Source organism: Typopeltis vanoorti, chromosome 1 (assembly GCF_054136105.1).
Source record: "Typopeltis vanoorti isolate ZY-2024b chromosome 1, IOZ_Tvanoo_1.0, whole genome shotgun sequence".
NCBI lineage: Eukaryota > Metazoa > Arthropoda > Arachnida > Uropygi > Thelyphonidae > Typopeltis > Typopeltis vanoorti.
In genome coordinates this window covers 83,378,050-83,396,864 of record NC_143549.1, presented here as the reverse complement: position 1 = coordinate 83,396,864, position 18,815 = coordinate 83,378,050, and the positions used below count along the sequence as shown (strand labels likewise).

At 38.6% G+C, this 18,815-nt stretch overlaps 1 protein-coding gene across 1 annotated transcript in view; it reads left to right on the top strand.

Annotated features, from left to right (window-relative positions):
* The window catches only part of LOC150110163 (muscle calcium channel subunit alpha-1-like), a 1,246,847-nt gene that overhangs the window by 818,235 nt on the left and 409,797 nt on the right, over nucleotides 1-18,815 (top strand). Inside the window, exon 32 of the mRNA XM_090391329.1 lies at nucleotides 4,610-4,735. Within this exon, the coding sequence (XP_090247455.1) occupies nucleotides 4,610-4,735 (126 nt within the window). The remainder of the gene's footprint in view (nucleotides 1-4,609; nucleotides 4,736-18,815) is intronic.

Sequence of the window (18,815 nt, the reverse complement as noted above, 5' to 3'; positions counted from 1 at the left end):
TACCGACTGATTAGCATGTCAGGAATCATTGTCAAGGTCTTAGAGAAATTAGTCAAGAAAAGAATACAGGATTGGATAGATGAAAATGGGATATTGTATAGGAGACAACATAGTTTTTTGAAGGGTAGATCATGCCTCAGTAACTTGCTCACATTTTATAATACAGTGACGGCTGAACTGGATAGGGTTAGTGGGTTTACAGTGATACTACTGGACCTTGCCAAGGCCTTTGATAGGATACCACATGGAACCCTAATCAGTAAACTGGAGCAGATGGGGATGGATATAGGTTTGGTGAGATGGATAGGAGGGTGGTTGAAGGAGAGATACTAGAGAGTGGTTTATTCAGGAGTGGAGTCAAAAAGACGTCTTGTGACTAGTGGAGTGCTGCAGTGCTCTGTTCTTGGACCACTGCTTTTCAATTTGTTCATCAATGATATTGGAAAGGATTTGAGAGGAAGTGTTCACTTGTTTGCTGATGATGCAAAGTTGGGTAGAGCAATTGTGAATGCACAGGATGTCAAAATCTTACAGGATGATTTGGATAGTTTGGAGGACTGGGCTAGGAAAAATGGATATCAGTTTAATGTGGCAAAGTGTAAGGTTATGCACTTTGGGGTGAAAAGAATAGCAGCAGTATATCGCATTGGTGGGACCGTACTCCAGGAGATTGATGAGGCCGGAGATTTGGGCGTGCTGGTGGATAGGGAGTTGAAGTTTAGGGGGCACATTGCAAAAGTGACTAAAACAGCTCACCAAATCACTTGGCTTCTGAAAAATACTTGAACATGCAGAGACAAACGAGTTGTTGTTCCTCTGTATCGAGCCTTGATAAGACCCCATCTGGACTTCTGTGCCCAGTTATGGGCACCAGGGTTTCTTCGTGATGGGGAGGAAGTGGAGAGGGTCCAGAGACGAGTGACCAAGATGATTGCAGGTCTGTGGAATGAACCTTATGAGAATAGGTTGAGGATTTGTGGGTTGCAGAAATTGGACGATAGGCAAAGGAAGGGTGATATGATTGAGACATTCAAATTACTGAAGGGTTTTTATAAGATTGATCCAGAAGATATTTTTGAAAATATGACTTGTGGTGGGAAGACTAGGGGCTATGCATGGAAGCTGGGCAAGAGCATAGTTGACAATTGTGTTAGTGCTAGGTTTTTACTTGGAGAGTGGTGAATGAGTAGAATAAGCTCCCAGAGTCTGTTGTGGGTGCTACGACCGTGAATGAGTTCAAGGCAAGATATGATAGATGCTGTGTGAATGTTGAATAGTTGTTCCAGACATGATGTTAGGGCCTCCCTCGATGAGTCTGTCGACTCCTTGGAATTTCCTGGAACAATAATAATAATAATAACATTTCAGAACTTGGCTGACTATTATGCTTGTGGGGGGGGGGGGGTATCAAAATATCTGAGATATTGAAGTGGCACATGATCCAAAAAACATTGAGAAGCACTGCATTGGAGGATGTAATTGAGTGCGATTTTGCACTTTCCTCGGTTGGTGGGAGCAGTGGCATATTTAGGTATAGGCCACATAGGCCCAGGCCTAGAGCGGCAAATTTTGAGGGGCGGTGGAAATTTCCAGGCTCTTATTTTTGTAATTATATTTATATTACGAATTTACGATATAAATAAGTTATGCATGTAAGTCAACATGTTCATTAAATATAGGGGCGGCACTTTCTGCTGGCCTAGGGGCAGGAAATACCTAAATACGCCACTGGATGAGAGTGATCATGAAGTAATCACCTGTTAAGAATATTAGTGCTGGTGGTCGGCAGTAGATGGCATTGGTGTAGTTGTGATTAGTTTGTAGATTGGGTGGTGGAGACAGAGTTGTAGAGAAGGTGCCCTCCCTTGATGAGTCTTTCGGCTCCCTGGAGGTGTCAAATAATAAAAAGAAGAAGAAGAAGAAAGGATATATGTCAGAGTATAAGGCTGATGTTTATGACAAGCTTAAGGAGACAGTTTGGAGTTATAGCATGGAATGACGAGTTGAGCGGTAAGGAAATAGATGCTGCTTAGGAACAGAGAAAGAAATACATAACAACAATGTGTGACCGTCCTCTGAAAACCAAAAGGCTGAATAAGGTAGGTGTAAAATGGATAAATTTGAGGGGCTTAAGCATGAAATCTGGGAAAAGAAGATGATTTTGAGTCAGTACAAGAAGAATAATGGTAATAATCAGTTAAATGAAGAGTATTAAGAACAAGCCAGGAGGGTGACTCAGTTATTTAGGAAAACAAAAGTGGAATATGAGCAGCAATTGGCTAATCTGGTAAAGAAAAACCCTAGAGAGTTTCTTAGATACATGGCAAGCAGAAGGAAGAAGGATTATGGTAAGATGATATTAATCGATGAAAATGCTAGAATCGTAACTGCTGCAGAAGACATTATTGCGGTATTCAGTGATCAGTCAATTTATTTCATCCTCATGTTTCATCCTCATCAGGGTGGTCTCATGAGCAACTTAAGTGTAGAGGATATAGGAGAAGATGGCTTAATTGAGAGTGAGCAGGAGGAATTTGAGGAAATTAGTAATCTTGATATGAATAAGGCAATAGGATTTGATGACATATCACCATGCATCTTAAGGGAATGTTCCAGGAAATTTGCAGTATCATTGGCATGCCTGTTTAATAAGTCTTAGAAGAGGACAGGTGCCAAGAGAGTGGAAAAAAGGTAAAATTGTTCCACTGCATGAAGGTGGTGATAAGGCTGTGTCTATAAATTATAGGCCAATCTATATATATGGAGTTATTGTGAAGGTACTAGAAAGATTATTGAGAAGTAGCGTACTGAAATCGGTTGATAATGGCAGTATTCTCTGTGGTTACCAGCATGGGTATGTTAAAGAGAGCTCATGTTTCACTTACTTATGTACTATAATAAGGTGATAAATATCTTGGACAGGAAAGATGCATATACAGTGGTGTATTTGGATTTTGCAATAGCTTTTAATAGACTGCCACACAACAAGCTGTCAGTGACTGGCTGATACCTATCAGCCAGTCACTGACAGATATACTTAGATAGGTATTAGAAAGTTGTATGTGGGTGCAGTATCCTGTGGTGTGCTGAAGCTGTCAGTTTTGGTACTATTGTTGTTCAATTTGTATAGTAATAATATTAGGATAGGTTTAACTAGTGATATGCAACTGTTTGTGGATGATGCAAAATTGGGAGTAGCAATGCACAGTCAAGCAGATGTTATGGCCCTACAGGATGACTTGAATAGATTGCATGAATGGGCAGGTAAGTGGAACTGTCAGTTCAATGTTGCAAAGTGTAAGGTTTTAAAATTTGGTAAAGAACGATGGGATGCAAAATATACACTTGGTGGGGAAACTTTAATGGATGTAGAGGAGATGAGAGATTTGGGGGTGGTGGTGGTGTACAAGAACCTTTAATTCAGAGGCCACATGTAAGTTGTGTAGACATTACATAGGATAATGGCAATAATGTAGAGGACCCTGGAATGAAGAAACAAAGAGGTTATGATGACATTGTATAAGGGCCTCAGGCCTCATATGGGTTATTGTGTGCAAATTTGGTCATTGGGTTTTCATATGATGAGAATATGTTAGAATGGGTCCAGAGAAGATTCTTTGGAATGTGGATTATGAGGACAGATTGAAAAAATGTAAATTTCAAAGCCGTTGTGATCTTTGGGCGAACGAAGTAAACCTAGTACAGTCAAATAGGCTTGAAAGCCACCCTGATGTTATGAACATTGACGAGACTAGAGATCATTATAGAATGTCTACCAATGTAAGGGATCAAAACTGAAGTCCTGAAGTGAATTTCAGAATTTTGCTGTGGAGCATCATTACAGACTAGTGATTTGTGTACAAGTTTCTGTGAATATCATTGCAAACAAATAATTGGATTAGAGTTTGTGATTCTTGATTAAGTTTTTCTTCATCTCTCCTGATAAAGACAGATAGTTACAGAGCTGCAGATGATTGCATTGAGTTATGTTCAATTATATTCTCATTTTAATCCTTCATATTTGTACAACTATCTCTGATCCATAATATTTAATAACATGGTGATACATGATTTTACTACCTATATCCGGAGAATTTATTAATTCTGTATTGATTTAACTTTAGTATATTCCTGGTTCATGAAGATATTTTATGTTCATCTTTAGTTTGCTTATGCTTAGTTAATGGAGGAAACAATAATATAATTTCTTGTCAAGTATTTTATACTAATGAATGTTCAGTTTACATTATTACTAGCTTACCATCAACAGTTTTCCTCTAAATTAATATGGTATTTTTTAGAACTCTAATATTGCAACTCTTCTTATCCTTCCAGAAATATTCTACATCCTTTCGTTTCTATTCCTTTCTGTATATCAACCACAGATATCTATGTTTTACGTTTACTGAATTTATTTTATATTTTTCATATAAAAGAGTGGAGAGAGAGTAATTTCTCAACTTGGAAGGCAGGATGAGTGAATGATTGGTATCTCTCTCTATCTCTCTCATGGAGTTTTCTGTGATAAATATACTTAACTGTATCTAAAACAATAATTAATACTAATAATATTATTGTATTGCAGCATAAGGTTTTACTCTCTTTGTAGCCTGGAACAACAAACATCATCAGCATTAACTTCTTTCGATTATTCCGTGTAATGAGATTAGTGAAACTGCTTAGTAGAGGAGAAGGAATAAGGACTCTTCTGTGGACTTTTATCAAATCTTTTCAGGTAACTTATTTAATCACTCTTTCTTCCTTTTGTTATAGACTACTAATCATCAGGTAATGCTGAGCCCAGTGGGGTCCAGAGGGGATAATGCTAGATATAGAAACAGTGGCAGTTTATGCTTTATACTAATGCCAGGAGTATCCAAAATAAAGGAGAGGAATTGGTGGTGCTGATAGCATCATGGCCAAAGATTATTGGGATTACTGAAACGTGGTTAACAGAAGAGGATATAATAACAGGAATAGAATTAGCAGGGTACAGCATTTTTCGGAAGGATAGCAAGGGAAAGCGTGGTGGTGGTGGTGGTGGTGGTGGTGGAGTACTGCTTATGATAAGTGACGACTTATGTACTCTAAGAGTGGGAGCTTTGGAAGGCAGTGACACTAATGATTTTGAAAGCATATGGTGTGAGGTAGAGATAGGTAAGAGGGGATATTTAGTGGGGTGTTGCTACAAACCAAGGAGCACAGAGGGTGGGGACCATAAGATGCTTAGACAGTTCAGCTTGGCAAGTGCAAGAAGAATGATTTGTTATGAGAGATTTTAACTACAGCAGTATAAATTGGGGAGAAGAAGATGCATGTAGCAATAAGGCAATGGAATTTCTTGAGGGACAAATATCATAGGCAACATGTAATAGAGGGAACAAGAGGTTCAAGAGTTTTGGATTTGGTCATAGCATCAGAAGAGCTGATAATAAGTGAGATGACATCTCTCCCACCAGTTGGAGAGAGTGACCATGTGATTTTGACCATGCAGGAGTATCAAAGAGATGAGAAAGTATGTGGAATTATAAGACAGTGATTACAATAGTCTTAGACATCAATTTGGGGAAGTTTCATGGAGGGAAGAATTGGAAGGCTGGATATCATTAGTGCTTGGGAAATTGTGAAGGAATATTTGTTAGCAGCAATAGTAAACTGTATTCCACAAGTGAAGAAGTGGACACAATTTGGTGTAAAGTGGATGACAAACAATATTCAACAGGAACCGCATGTGAAAAATAGGCTATGGGAGAGAGATATAAGGAGACAGGTGAAGAGCAGATGCATGAAGAATATAAGACACAGGCCAGGAGAGTGACTAGTATGGTAAGGAAGGAAGGCAAAACTGGAATATAGGAAGAGATTGGCACTAAGATCCAAAGAAAATCCTAGGAAATTTTTTAGCTATGGCCAGTAGGATAAAAAATGATTGCTCAAGAATAACATTGTGGGATAAAAATGTGAATAGAGTGACTGATGCAGATGACATAGTGGAATTTTTCAATGAACACTTTATTTGAGTATTTCGTTTACTGGAGGAGTAAATTTGAATACTAGAGGCAAATGGCAGGTTCGAGGTTTAGAGGTGCAGGAGGAAAGCGTGTTCCAAATACTGAGTACTCTGGATGTCAGTAAAGCTGTGGCATTGGATGGTATTACACCAAGAGTTTTGAGAGAATGTGCTAAGGAACCGACAGCTTCTTTGACCTGGCTTTTCAATGAAAGTCTAGCTATGGGAAAGATGCCCATGTAATTGAAGGAAGGTAAGATAGTACCATTGCATAAGGGCAGTAGCAGACTGGAAGTGTCTAATTATAGGCCAGTTTCTGTGTCATCAGTAGTTGTTAAGATCTTGGAGAAATTAGTTACGGGCCGTATACTACATTGGGCAGATGAGGGTAATGTTATCTGTAAGAGTCAACATGGATTTGTTAAGGGGCACTCTTTAGTAATATGCTAGCCTTTTATAATAAAGTTACAAGAGCAGTAGATGAGGGAAAGGCATATGTTGCCATTTTCTTGGATTTAGCGAAGGCATTTGACAGGGTACCACATGATAAGTGGATATTTAAGTTGCAGCACATGGGTTTGGATGTCAGGTTGGTCAATTGGATTCAGGATTGGCTGTCCGATAGGTATCAGAGAGTTGTGTACGGTGGGGCAGTTTCAAGGAGGCAGGAGGCAGAGGGTTACAAGTGGAATCCCACAGGACTCAGTACTGGGACCTCCATTGTTTAACCTTTATATCAATGACATTGTCAGTGGATTGCAGGGGGATATTAAGTTGTTTGCGGCTGATGTGAAGCTGGAAAGGGTTATTAGTAATAGTGCAGATGTGGTAGGCGTGCAAGAGGATTTGAATAAGCTAGACAGAAGGGCAAATGAATGGAGGTGTCGATTTAATGCAGCAAAATGTAAGGTCTTGAGGTTTGCAACACATTGAGGAGATACTGCATATCCTATTGGAGGAGTTGTACTGGAGACAAGTAGGGGAAACAAGAGATCTGGGGTTGATGATTGATAGAAACCTGAAATTCAGAGCACATATTGCAAAGGTGGTGAAGGTAACACAGAGGATTGCTGCAATAATGAGGTGGACGCTGACCTACAGAGGTAAGAGTTATCATTCTGTTGTATAAGAGCCTGATCAGACCACACTTAACTATTGTTCTTGGATTTGGTTCCCAGGATTTGAAGGGAATAAATTAACTGTGGAAAGGATACAAAGGGGGATGACAAAGATGGTTTCAGGACTGTACAATGTTAGTTATGAGGATCAGCTGAGAAATATGAGGAATGTAGACTGCAAAGTTTGGTGGATAGAAGAAGGTGAGGTGATATGATTGAGACTTTTAAACTATTGAGAGGTGGTTACAGGGTTTACACTAGAGCTGGGGTTCCCAACCCAATGCCCGCAGGCATCATGGCACCCGTCGACCAATTTGTGTGTGCCCGCCGCTGTTTAACCGTGTGGCGTATAGTTTGAAATAATCATGCAACAATTCATGGCATGCTATATGACGCATGCATTAATGACACATTATGAGTATTAATGCATACAATGTAAAGTAGACATGCATTCAAAGTTGTTCATTCCAGTTTAAGAACTGGAATATCATCATATTCTCCTAATTATGAAGCACTGGTCAATGAAATGCAATGCCAAAGATCACACTAACTTACATATATATATTTAAATTTTTATATAATGTAAACTTTTAAGTAATAAAACATTTGATTATAATGTAAACTTTGTATGTATTCATTTAACAAACGAATTCAAAAAATTTGCTTGAAAAAATAGATGGTGCCCGTCGCCCTATCGGTATTTTAGAATGTGCTCTAAGAAACAAAAAGGTTGGGAACCCCTGCACTAGAGAGCTCTTTCACCTGGTTGAACAGTGGGAAGGAGTGATGACAAGGGGCCATCCCTGGAAGTTACGAAAAAAAAAGCTGTGAGCAGTGGTTTCTTTGCATGGAGGATGGTTGAACTATGGAATGCATTCCCTGATAGAGTGGTGAGAGTGAGAATGGTCAATGAGTTTAAGGAATTGTATGATAGACTTTGTGTTTCCTAGGAGGGACCTCCCATGATGAGTCTTGATAGACTATGTGTTTCCTAGGAAGGACCTCTCGCGATGAGTCTTGATAGACTGTGTGTTTCCTAGGAAGGATCTCTCGTGATGCGTCTTTTGATTCCATGGAGGCCTGAATAATAATAATAATAATGAAAACTATTAGGCATTTAACACTGTGATGAAAATGTTCTTGCATTGTGTCCACTAGATAGTGTATAGGACCAAAGCTGTTGGTAACACTTCACCGGGTTTCTTGATAAGTTAGCAACTACTCCTGCTGTTGCTCCTTACTCTGCCAGGTTGTGCAGAACATTATAGCACTGCTAAGGCCACAGTTGGAGTTGGAATGCTGGGAGTAGTGTCCACAAGTCCTTTATACATATAAAAGACTTGGTAGGAAAATGGTAAAGGAAGGAAATAAAAAAGGCAACAATAAACTTAGACAAGGAAATCTTCAGTGAAAGCAGATCATATAAAGGAGATTCCAGCTTTGATGATTTTGCATACATGCAGAAGGCTGTGTACATGAAAAGTTGGAATGAGCTGGAGTCATGCAAAGTGCCAGATGAGATGGGTTCAGTGATGAATAAGAGATTTAGGTTGGATGCCTGTAAGTGGTGTTGCTTTTCACTAATTGAGAGCTAGTTTTGAGACCCTAGATGTTGGTAAAGTTGATGTGGAAGTATTATTTTTTAATATATAGAATTTTGTTTTGCTAATTGTTTTTGGAGGTGTACTTTATTACACCCCAAAATTGGCTTGTTTGAGGAAAGCGTGTGTATGTGTGTCTGTCTATATATATATATATATATGACAACTACTATTAATTCGGCATTTGGATATATTCATTTTAATATAAACTGACTAAAAATTCGAGAATTATAACAAATTGAGATTTGTTTGGAAATGCAACATGTTTCGTTGGGATTGACTTTATCAGGCATTAAGAACACAGAAAGCTATTAAAAGACACTGAAAAAAGTTTTTAATAGCTATGTTCTTAACGCCTGATGAAGTCAATCCCAACGAAACATGTTGCATTTTCAAATAAATCTCAATTTGTTATAATTCTCAGATTTTTAGTCAGTTTATATTAAAATGAATATATATATATATATACACACACACACACACACACACACACACACACACACACACACACACACACACACACACACACACTCTCTGTCCAAAGAGAAACCAAACCTTTGATAGAAAATAAACCACAGGCCAATTATAATTATTCAAATAATTTATTTCAATCAATATACTCTCCCTCAGCTTCGATACAGCGTTTGGCAATGTCAATTAATTCGTTAAATGAATTTTTTATATCAGTTTTTGGGATACTGTTGAGGGTCGTGGTAACTGCCACTTGAACGTTTTCAGTGGTGTCGTATCGCTTTCCTTTCATCAGCAAATGAAGTCGGGGGAAGAGAAAGAAGTCACAGGGTGCTAAATCAGGTGAATACTGCAGGTGATCCAACACACAAACTTGGTTTTTGCTCAAAAACTGTCTCACAATATTCGAACGATGAGATGGTTCATTATCGTGCCAAAGTGACCAACTACCCTGCATCACAATATTCATGCTACACAATGAATTCTTGCTATCAATTGCTTCAAAACTTCAAGATAAAACTCACCATTGACCGTTTGGCCAGGCTTAACAAATTCTTTTTGGATAATGGTGTTGGAATCGTAGAAACAAATCAGCATTTCTTTACTTTTGACTTCTCCAAGCGACTTTTTTTCGGAAACACCTCTTCTGGTGGTCTCCACTCAGCACTCTGGCACTTTGTTTCCAACTCATACTCAAAACACCAATTTCGTCACTGGTAATGATCATTTCAAGGAAGTTTGAGTCCTTACAAGCGGTTTTAATGAGGTCCTTGCAGTGTTTAATTCGATACATTTTTTGGTCGTCAGTCAACTTATGGGGAATAAATCAAGAATTCAATTTACAAAGGCCCAAATTCTCGGTCAAATTGTTGTGCACAGTTGATTTTGGAATCCCCAATTCATCTTCAAGCAATCTCACGAACTATTTCGGGTTTTCTTTGATGAAATTATGCACTTTTTGGATGACCCTGCTTTGCATCGTCCTCAAGAGTCTCATGACCACTTTGAAATTGCTTAAACCACTCATAAAGTTGAGTACGGGATAAGCATTCATCACCGTATGCTTTTTGAAGCATTTGATGCATTTCGGTAAAACTTTTTACCAAGTTTAAAACAAAAGTTGATCGCAGCTCTCTGTTCAAAATTCATTTTCCAACCGTTCATCACTGTCACTCTTTTCACTGTAACTCGGCTTGTAACGAAACAAATGTCATAAACAGTTGACACAACACTAATGAAGGTTTGCTGCTTTCGACAACGAAAAGATGCAACAGGTGGCACCACTAGTTTCTTCTATTTTCGGAAACTTCAGTTTCTTTTTGGACAGAGGGTGTATATATCTATCTTAGATGATGCAAAGAATCCACATTTGTTAACCTATTTCTTTAAACTAAGGTACAGAAATTCCTTTCATATCACTTTTTCACATCAACTACTATCTGGAAAATCACTGTCAGTCACAGATTGATTTGTGTTTTATTTAATTCATCTATGAGAAGGGAATCAGAAGAGCAAATTGCACAAGTTCTGTGCACAAGACTTTTGATAACACCTATTTTCTATAATGACTGTATCTTCAGTAAAGGAAAGTTTTCACAGAAAATTCTATACTACTTATAGGGTTATGAGTTATTAATGTATTCAGAAAGAGAAGGCTGCTGTTGGATTTACATTCAGTACTGAATTTGATGCTGGAATACAAGGAGTTAATTTTACTCAGAAACTGTAGTAACTGTATCTCTGGTAGGATCAGACTGTGAAGATATCATCAATGAAACAAAACGAGATACAAAGTTAAGGAGAAACTCTTCCATACCATTTTCCTTCAATCTTATATCTGGCTTCATAATTTGCTACCTCTATCTTTGAAATTTCTTTATATAATAAACTATTTTGCCCTCTTTTTAGAGAAGTTGCCAATTCTCTTGCACATTTTTCATGATACTCAAGCTCATATTTTATCTAATTCCATTACCATATTTGTATTAAGATTCTACAATAACTTATGTACCGACAATTTATCTACTTTTGCTCTCACATCAGTCAGTTCATATCTGATACTGCACTATCTCCACCTGGATGGTACAACTTTGCCAAACAATCACCCAGTAATTCAACTACTTTGTTTGATTCTTTTACCAACTTATCAAATGCACTAATTAAAGTTATCCTTATAGTTGTTCTTCCTTTTACTCATGATGTAGTAAAATGCAACATGTAGTCCCACACAACTGTGGGACTAGGTGATCTGTTTTACACGGAGCACAAGTGGGAGCAATTGCCAATATGAAAGAGTACGACTGCTGGAATTTGAGAATTAAAGAAAAAAATGACAAGAACAGAAATGAGATGAGGCATTTGGTTGATACAATGGATGGCAAAGAGTGTCTGTTAAAAATGGAGTGGTGAATGAGAGGGTGCACAAAGTCTATTTTCCAGGAGGAAATATGACAAGGTTGATTGATGCTCTGGATATAAGAAGTAAGTGCGCAAGGTATTTAGTGATGATAGTAGGAACAAATGATTTAGCTGAGCATAGGAAAAATGTGAGAATGGATATCAGTAGATTATTAAGGAGAATGAAAGACAATGTTATAGAAAGAGTTCTTGGCATGTTGACCAGGTATAACAATGATGAGTTCATATGGAGAGTAAAGATCGTGAATGGTATGCTAGTGGAAATTTTTGAAAGAAAGGAGTGCAGTTTGTGAATGCGTGGATCATTTTGCAGAATGAATGGAACTGTATAAGAGTCATAGACAACTACATATGAAAGTTTTGGTGTGAGTCATCTGGAAAGGCTGCTGCTGGAAAGAAGTGCAATGAGTGACTTGAGCAAGATATCAGTGGAAGTCAGAGGTGATGTAAATGAGAGGTAGAATGGACCAGGTGAGACCAAGGTGATTGTAAATGTAGATGACAGTAGTGAGAATGTGAAAAAAGTAATGCAAGTTTGACAGGTAAGGAGGGGTGCAAGGAGGGTGGATTCTGAAAGCAGTAATGAATGCATGCATGGAATGACCTGAGATGCATAGAGGAGGGGGGGGGGTAGTTGAGTCTGAAGAGATGTCTGTGACAAAGGTTAGTAAAGGTGAGGAAACAGAAGCAGGTGAGACATCACAGGTGAGGGTTGCCATGGGTAGGACTGGCTATAGACCAAGAAATGAATTGCTATGCTTATTTACAAATGCCAGGAGTATCAGAAATAAGGAAGATGAAATTGGTTCATTGAGTTTACTCACCCACATAGGGGAGGGGGGGGGGTAGTTGAGTCTGAAGAGATGTCTGTGACAAAGGTTAGTAAAGGTGAGGAAACAGAAACAGGTTAGTAAAGGTGAGTTTACTCACCCGCATAGGGGAGGGGGGGGTAGTTGAGTCTGAAGAGATGTCTGTGACAAAGGTTAGTAAAAGTGAGGAAACAGAAGCAGGTGAGACATCACAGGTGAGGGTTGCCATGGGTAGGACTGGCTATAGACCAAGAAATGAATTGCTATGCTTATTTACAAATGCCAGGAGTATCAGAAATAAGGAAGATGAAATTGGTTCATTGAGTTTACTCACTCACGGATAGTTAGCGTAAGTTAGAGAATGATAATGTTCCATTTCTATTCCAGTAAGGATATGTTGTTTCTTGTGAGGATAAGAAGCGCAAGAAGGGAGGGAAGTGGTAGTTTGAGAATTATGAGCACACAACATTGAGATACAAGGAAGGAGGGGGAGAGGATTTGGGTGTTTCAAGGTGCTAGTTTAATGCAGCAAAGCATTAGGTCTTGAAATGGTAGCTAAGGATGAAATGCAGAGGATGCAATTAGTAGACAAATTTTGAAGGTGGTGAAAGAGGTGAGAGATCTGGGAGTGATGGTGGACAGAGACTTGAAATTAAGGGGTTACATTGCTAAAATTATAAGAACATCACAATGGTTTATTGCAATGATGAGGCAGAGTTTGGTATACAGAGTCTGTCAAAAAAGTGTATATATATACACACACTTTAACAAATGTCATCTATGGATTTTTTTCAACGTTGGATCGAATTATGGTAACAATGTGTAGTATGATGCTCTCTCTCAGAAGATATCGTTACTCACATGAATACTAGTATCAACATGTGACTGGTAGGACAGTCAAACAAAATGTCCAATGGATGATTCAAGGAATGCAAGACCATTTTAAAGTGGTATTTCAAATTTGAGAATGTTGTTGAAGTTCGATGACAATGGAGGCATGAGTTTGCAACACAACATCCAACACAGCTGACAATTGCACATATTCATGATAAGTTTGAGACCCATGGTACTGTATCTGATGTGAACAAGGGAAGATCTGGGAGGCCTCGCACAGCAACAAGTCCTGCTTCCTCAGCTGTAGTGTTGAAACTGATTACATGCGTGCCACAGAAGTCTACCACACAATGTGCACAAGACAGAAGTTAGCAGTGCAAGCATATGGCGCATTCCTATTCGAAAAAGTCCATAGATGACATTTGTTAAAGTGTGTGTGTATATATACATTTTTTTGACAGACTCTGTATACCAAACTCTGCCTCATCATTGCAATAATCCATTGTGATGTTCTTATAATTTTAGCAATGTAACCCCTTAATTTCAAGTCTCTGTTCACCATCACTCCCAGATCTCTCACCTCTTCCACCACCTTCAAAATTTGTCTACTAATTGTATCCTCTGCATTTCAGCCTTACCTACCAAATTTCAAGACCTAATGCTTTTCTGCTGGCCTAGTTGGCCGAGTGGTTAGCGAATCATTCCACTCTGTCATTCTCATCATCGGACTCGACTGACATTCGCTGAATCTCTTTAAAATCTGATGGATTATCCAATTGATATATTTTTCCAGCTATTTTCTACAGTAAATAATAATAATAAAAACTAAACCAATACTATACTGACATCAGAGTTCGCAGTATCTCTCAGATACAATTTACTATCAAATATCACAAACCTTTACATAGCACGTGTTAAATAAACTGATGGCATAAACAGTGCAGAATATCACTTGTAATATATGTATGCACAGCTAGTCATGACCTCCAAGCTATAACTGGATATGTGTAAGAATATTCATATTAAAACAATTTGTTTGTATCTGTCAGATCAGCCATGACCTCCGCAGGGTTAAACTTAATGGAACAGTGAATCTGCATAATTATGTTTACTGGGGTCAAGAAAATCTGGTCGTTCATGTGGACAAGGCAGTCGATTTATCGAGGCTCAATGTTTAGGTCTGGATTGCCATCTAGGAGTTTGACTATTCTTCTTTGAAGGTACTGTTACTGGTCAAGTGTACCTAGACATGCTACGTGCATCCATTTTACCTGCCATTCATACACTTTATGGGAATGATCAATTTCTCTTGATGAGAAATCTTTACCTTGATGAGAGTTTGCAGAGTCAGTGGATAGGACGAAGAGGTGCAGTTGAGTCTACCCCCCCCCCCCCCCCCCCCCACACACACACACATTCTCCTGATTTAACACCCTTGGACTTCTATCTGTGGGAGGGAGAGAATAAGGATGTAGTGTATCACAAAAAAACCAGCTACACTGTGGTAACCCATCAGAAAGAAATTGAAATGGAATGTGCAGCAACCCCACTGGACACTTTGGTCAACGTTGCCCAAGCAGTAGTTTGCCATAATAATAAGTGTCTGGATGCTAATGGTAACCACTTTGAGCACCTCGTGTAATTGTAGAAGTCAAAGAAAACTTGTATTCATCCTTTGATGTCTGTATAAATTTAGTATAACAATTTTTATGCAGGTTTTTCTTTTGCAGAAGTGTGTATACAATTTTTTGAACGACTGTGTGTGTGTGTGTGTGTATATATATATATATATATATATAAAAGCAAAGAAATTATGATTCTCTTGTATAAGGACTTGATCAGGCCACCTATGATTTGGTCATCTGGTTTAGAAGTGGCTGAGGATACCTTCCAGAGATGGTTGGGATGTGGGATATGAGGACATATTGAGGGAACATAACTTCAGAGCCTTATGAACAGGAGGGGATATGATTGTGACATATAACTTAGTGAAGGGTTGTTACCAGATTAATATGAAGGCGATTTTTCATTTAGAGTAGAGGGAGACAAGTGTAGAACAGGAGACTATCCCTGGAACCTGTATAAAGAGGGGTATGAGCAGGGAAGTGAGGAGCAGGTTTTGTGAATGAAGGAGTGGTTAATGAGTGAAATGCATTTTCCAGAAATGTGAGTTCAGAAACTGTGAATGGCATATATACATCGTTTGATGATGTTTTTGCATGAAAGTGTGGACATCTCATAATAAGTCATTTGACTCCATGAAGGTCTGATGTTAATAATACTGACATGCTCAGCTAGCTCTTTCTCACTTTGTTTTACCTTCTTTACCATATTGATTACCCTTTTTAATTGTACCCAGTTCTCTTCATCTTACTAATCATCTTTCTTTTTATATACTCTCTTCAGAGAAAAATGTATGAAAATGAAGCAGAGTGTTAAAGTAGCTAAACAAAATCACGGGAAAACTGTTAAGAATGTAGGAGGTAAAAAATTTCATCAAGGTAGCAAAAAGGTTTTCTGGTCACTATTGGAAAAAACTTGAAATTGGAAGAAAGAGTACTGCAAAAGAAATCAGATGATAAAGGCTAAGATGGACGAAACCACTATTCTGGATTATTGAAGTAATTACTTTGAAAGATTGCTGATGAAACAAAAGTGACAAAACTGTAGTAGAAAATATTCAAGAATAATGCTATCAGGGATTACACATCGATACTAGGATGTAGAAAACAACCATCAGAAACCTGAGATGCAGAAAGGCAATTAGAGCAGATTTGAGTGGTAGATTTGAGCAGTGCTAAAAAAGTGTTTTTAAACTAGCGTACCTATTTATTCCAAATTGTGCTGCATTTTGTATACAAGGGTCCTGCAGTAGCGTTGTTGTACTGCTTCTGAAAATGGCATCAATAAAGAAATGCATGTTGGTAGAATGGAAGGCTTCAGTACGAAGATCTAGCTCTGCCTTCGAATTTTCAGGATGTTTTGCAAATATTGCTATGTATAATGTATATGCACCAAAAAATGTGCAAGATTTGCTGACAGTTTTAGTAAAAGAGGAAAAGGAGAACATTACTGTATATGAAAAGTGTCTTGATAGATTAGAGTGATTAAAAATGGGAGCAAAAGTCAGGTAAAAGAGCTTAAACAAGAGTTTGTGGGGAAAAAAAAAAACATCTAGAAGAGGATATTAAATATATGAGAGGAGATTGGCTGATGAGAATGAGAAGGAGGAAGTTAACAGTACAAAGAAAGAATCAAAGGATAGTCAATATCATTGTATGCGGACTCTGTCATTATCGGTGTGATGACTAATAAAATGCACAAAGCATGCTTTCCTGGTGGAACAATAATGTGAAACCTGGTGAAACAACAATAAGGATAGGAGGGGAAAGCATGGTGGTGGGGGTACTGCTTATGATAAGTGATGACCTATGTCCTCTAAGATTGGAGGCTTTGGAAGGAAGTGAGACAAATGATTTTGAGAGTATGGGGTGAGGTAGAGGTAGGCAAGACAGGATATTTAGTGGGGTGTTGCTACAGACCCAGGAGCACAGAGGATGGGGACCAAGAGAGGTTTAGACAGCTAAGTTTGGCAAGTACAAGAAGAATGATTGTTATGGGGGATTTTAACCACAGTAGTATAAATTGGAGAGAGGAAGATGCATGTAGCAATAGGGGAATGGAATTTCTAGAATTCTTGAGGGACAAATGTCTTAGGCAACATGTAACAGAGGGAACAAGAGGTTCAAGAGTTTTGGATTTGGTTATAGCATCAGAAGAGTTGATAATAACTGAGATGACATCTCTCCCACCAGTTGGAGAGAGTGACCATATGGTTTTGACTTGGAAAATGAATATACATGCAGGAGTATCAAAGAGATGGGAACTTATGTGGAATTATAAAGCAGGTGATTATAATAGTCTTAGACGTCAACTTCAGGAAGTTTCATGGAGGGAGGAATTGGAAGGCCAGGATATCATTAGTGCATGGGAAATTGTGAAAGAATATTTGTTATCAGCAATGGTAAGTTATATACCATGAGTGAAGAAGAGGACACAATTTGGAGTAAAGTGCATGATGACAAACAATATTAAACAGGAATTGCATGCGAAAAAGAGACTATGGAAGAGATATAAGGAGACAGGTGAAGAGAGGATGCATGAAGAATATAAGACACAGGCCAGAAGAATGACTAGTGTGGTACGGAAAGCGAAACTGGAATATGAGAGGAGGTTGGCCCTAAGATCTAAAGAAAATTCTAGGGAATTTTTTAGCTATGCGGCCAGTAGGAGGAGAAATAACTGTGGAAGAAAGATATTGTTTGATAAAAATGGGAATAGAGTGACTGATGCAGAGGACATAGTGGAATTGTTCAATGAACACTTTATTGGAGTCAGTTTTAATGATAGAGGGATAGGGCTGGTTTGAGGTTTAGAGTTACAGGAGGAGAGTGTTTCAGATACTGAGTACTCTGGATGTCAGTAAAGCTTTGTGACTGGATGGTATTTCACCACGAGTTTTGAGAGAATGTGCCAGGGAACTAACAGTGCCTTTAACCTGGCTTTTCAATGAAAGTCTGACTTCAGCAAAGGTGCTCAGGGAATGGAAGGAAGGTAACATAGTGCCATTGCGTACGGGTGGTAACAGACTTGAAGTGTCTAATTATAGGCCAGTCTGTGTGTCATCAGTAGTAGTTAAGATCTTGGAGAAAGTAGTGAGGGACCGTATACAGCATTGGGCAGATTAGGGTAATGTTATCTGTGAGAGTCAACATGGATTTGTGAAAGGGCGCTCTTGTTTTAGCAATATGCTAGCCTTTTATAATAAAGTTACAAGAACATTAGATGAGAGAAAGGCATATACTGCAATTTTCTTAGACTTAGCAAAGGCATTTGACAGGGTTCCACATGATAAGCTGATATTTAAGTTGCAGCACATGGGCTTGGATGTCAGGTTGACCAGCTGGATTCAGGATTGGCTGTCCGATAGGTATCAGAGAGTTGTGTATAGTGGAGCAGTTTCAAGGAGGCAGAGGGTTACAAGTGGGGTCCCACAGGGTTCAGTACTAGGACCGATATTGTTTAACCTTTATATCAATGACATTGCCAGTGGATTGCAAGGGGATATTCAGTTGTTTGCAGATGATGCGAATCTAGGAAGGATTATTAGTAATAGGGCAGATGTGGTAGTCCTGCAAGAGGATTTGAATAAGCTAGATAGATGGGCAAATGAATGGGGGAAATGTCAGTTTAATGCAGCAAAATGTAAGGTCTTGAGGTTTTTGACACATCGATGGGACACTGCATTCGCTATTGTAGGAGATATACTGGAGAAAGTAGGGGGAGACAAGAGATCTGGGGTTGATGATTGAAAGAAACTTGAAATTCAAGGGACATATTGCAAAGGTGGTGAAGGTGACACAGAGGATTGCTGCAATAATGAGAAGGACACTGACCTGCAGAGATAAGAGGGTGATCATTCCATTGTATAAGTCTCTGATCAGACCACACTTGGACTATTGTTCTCAGATTTGGTCTCCAAGATTTGAAGGGG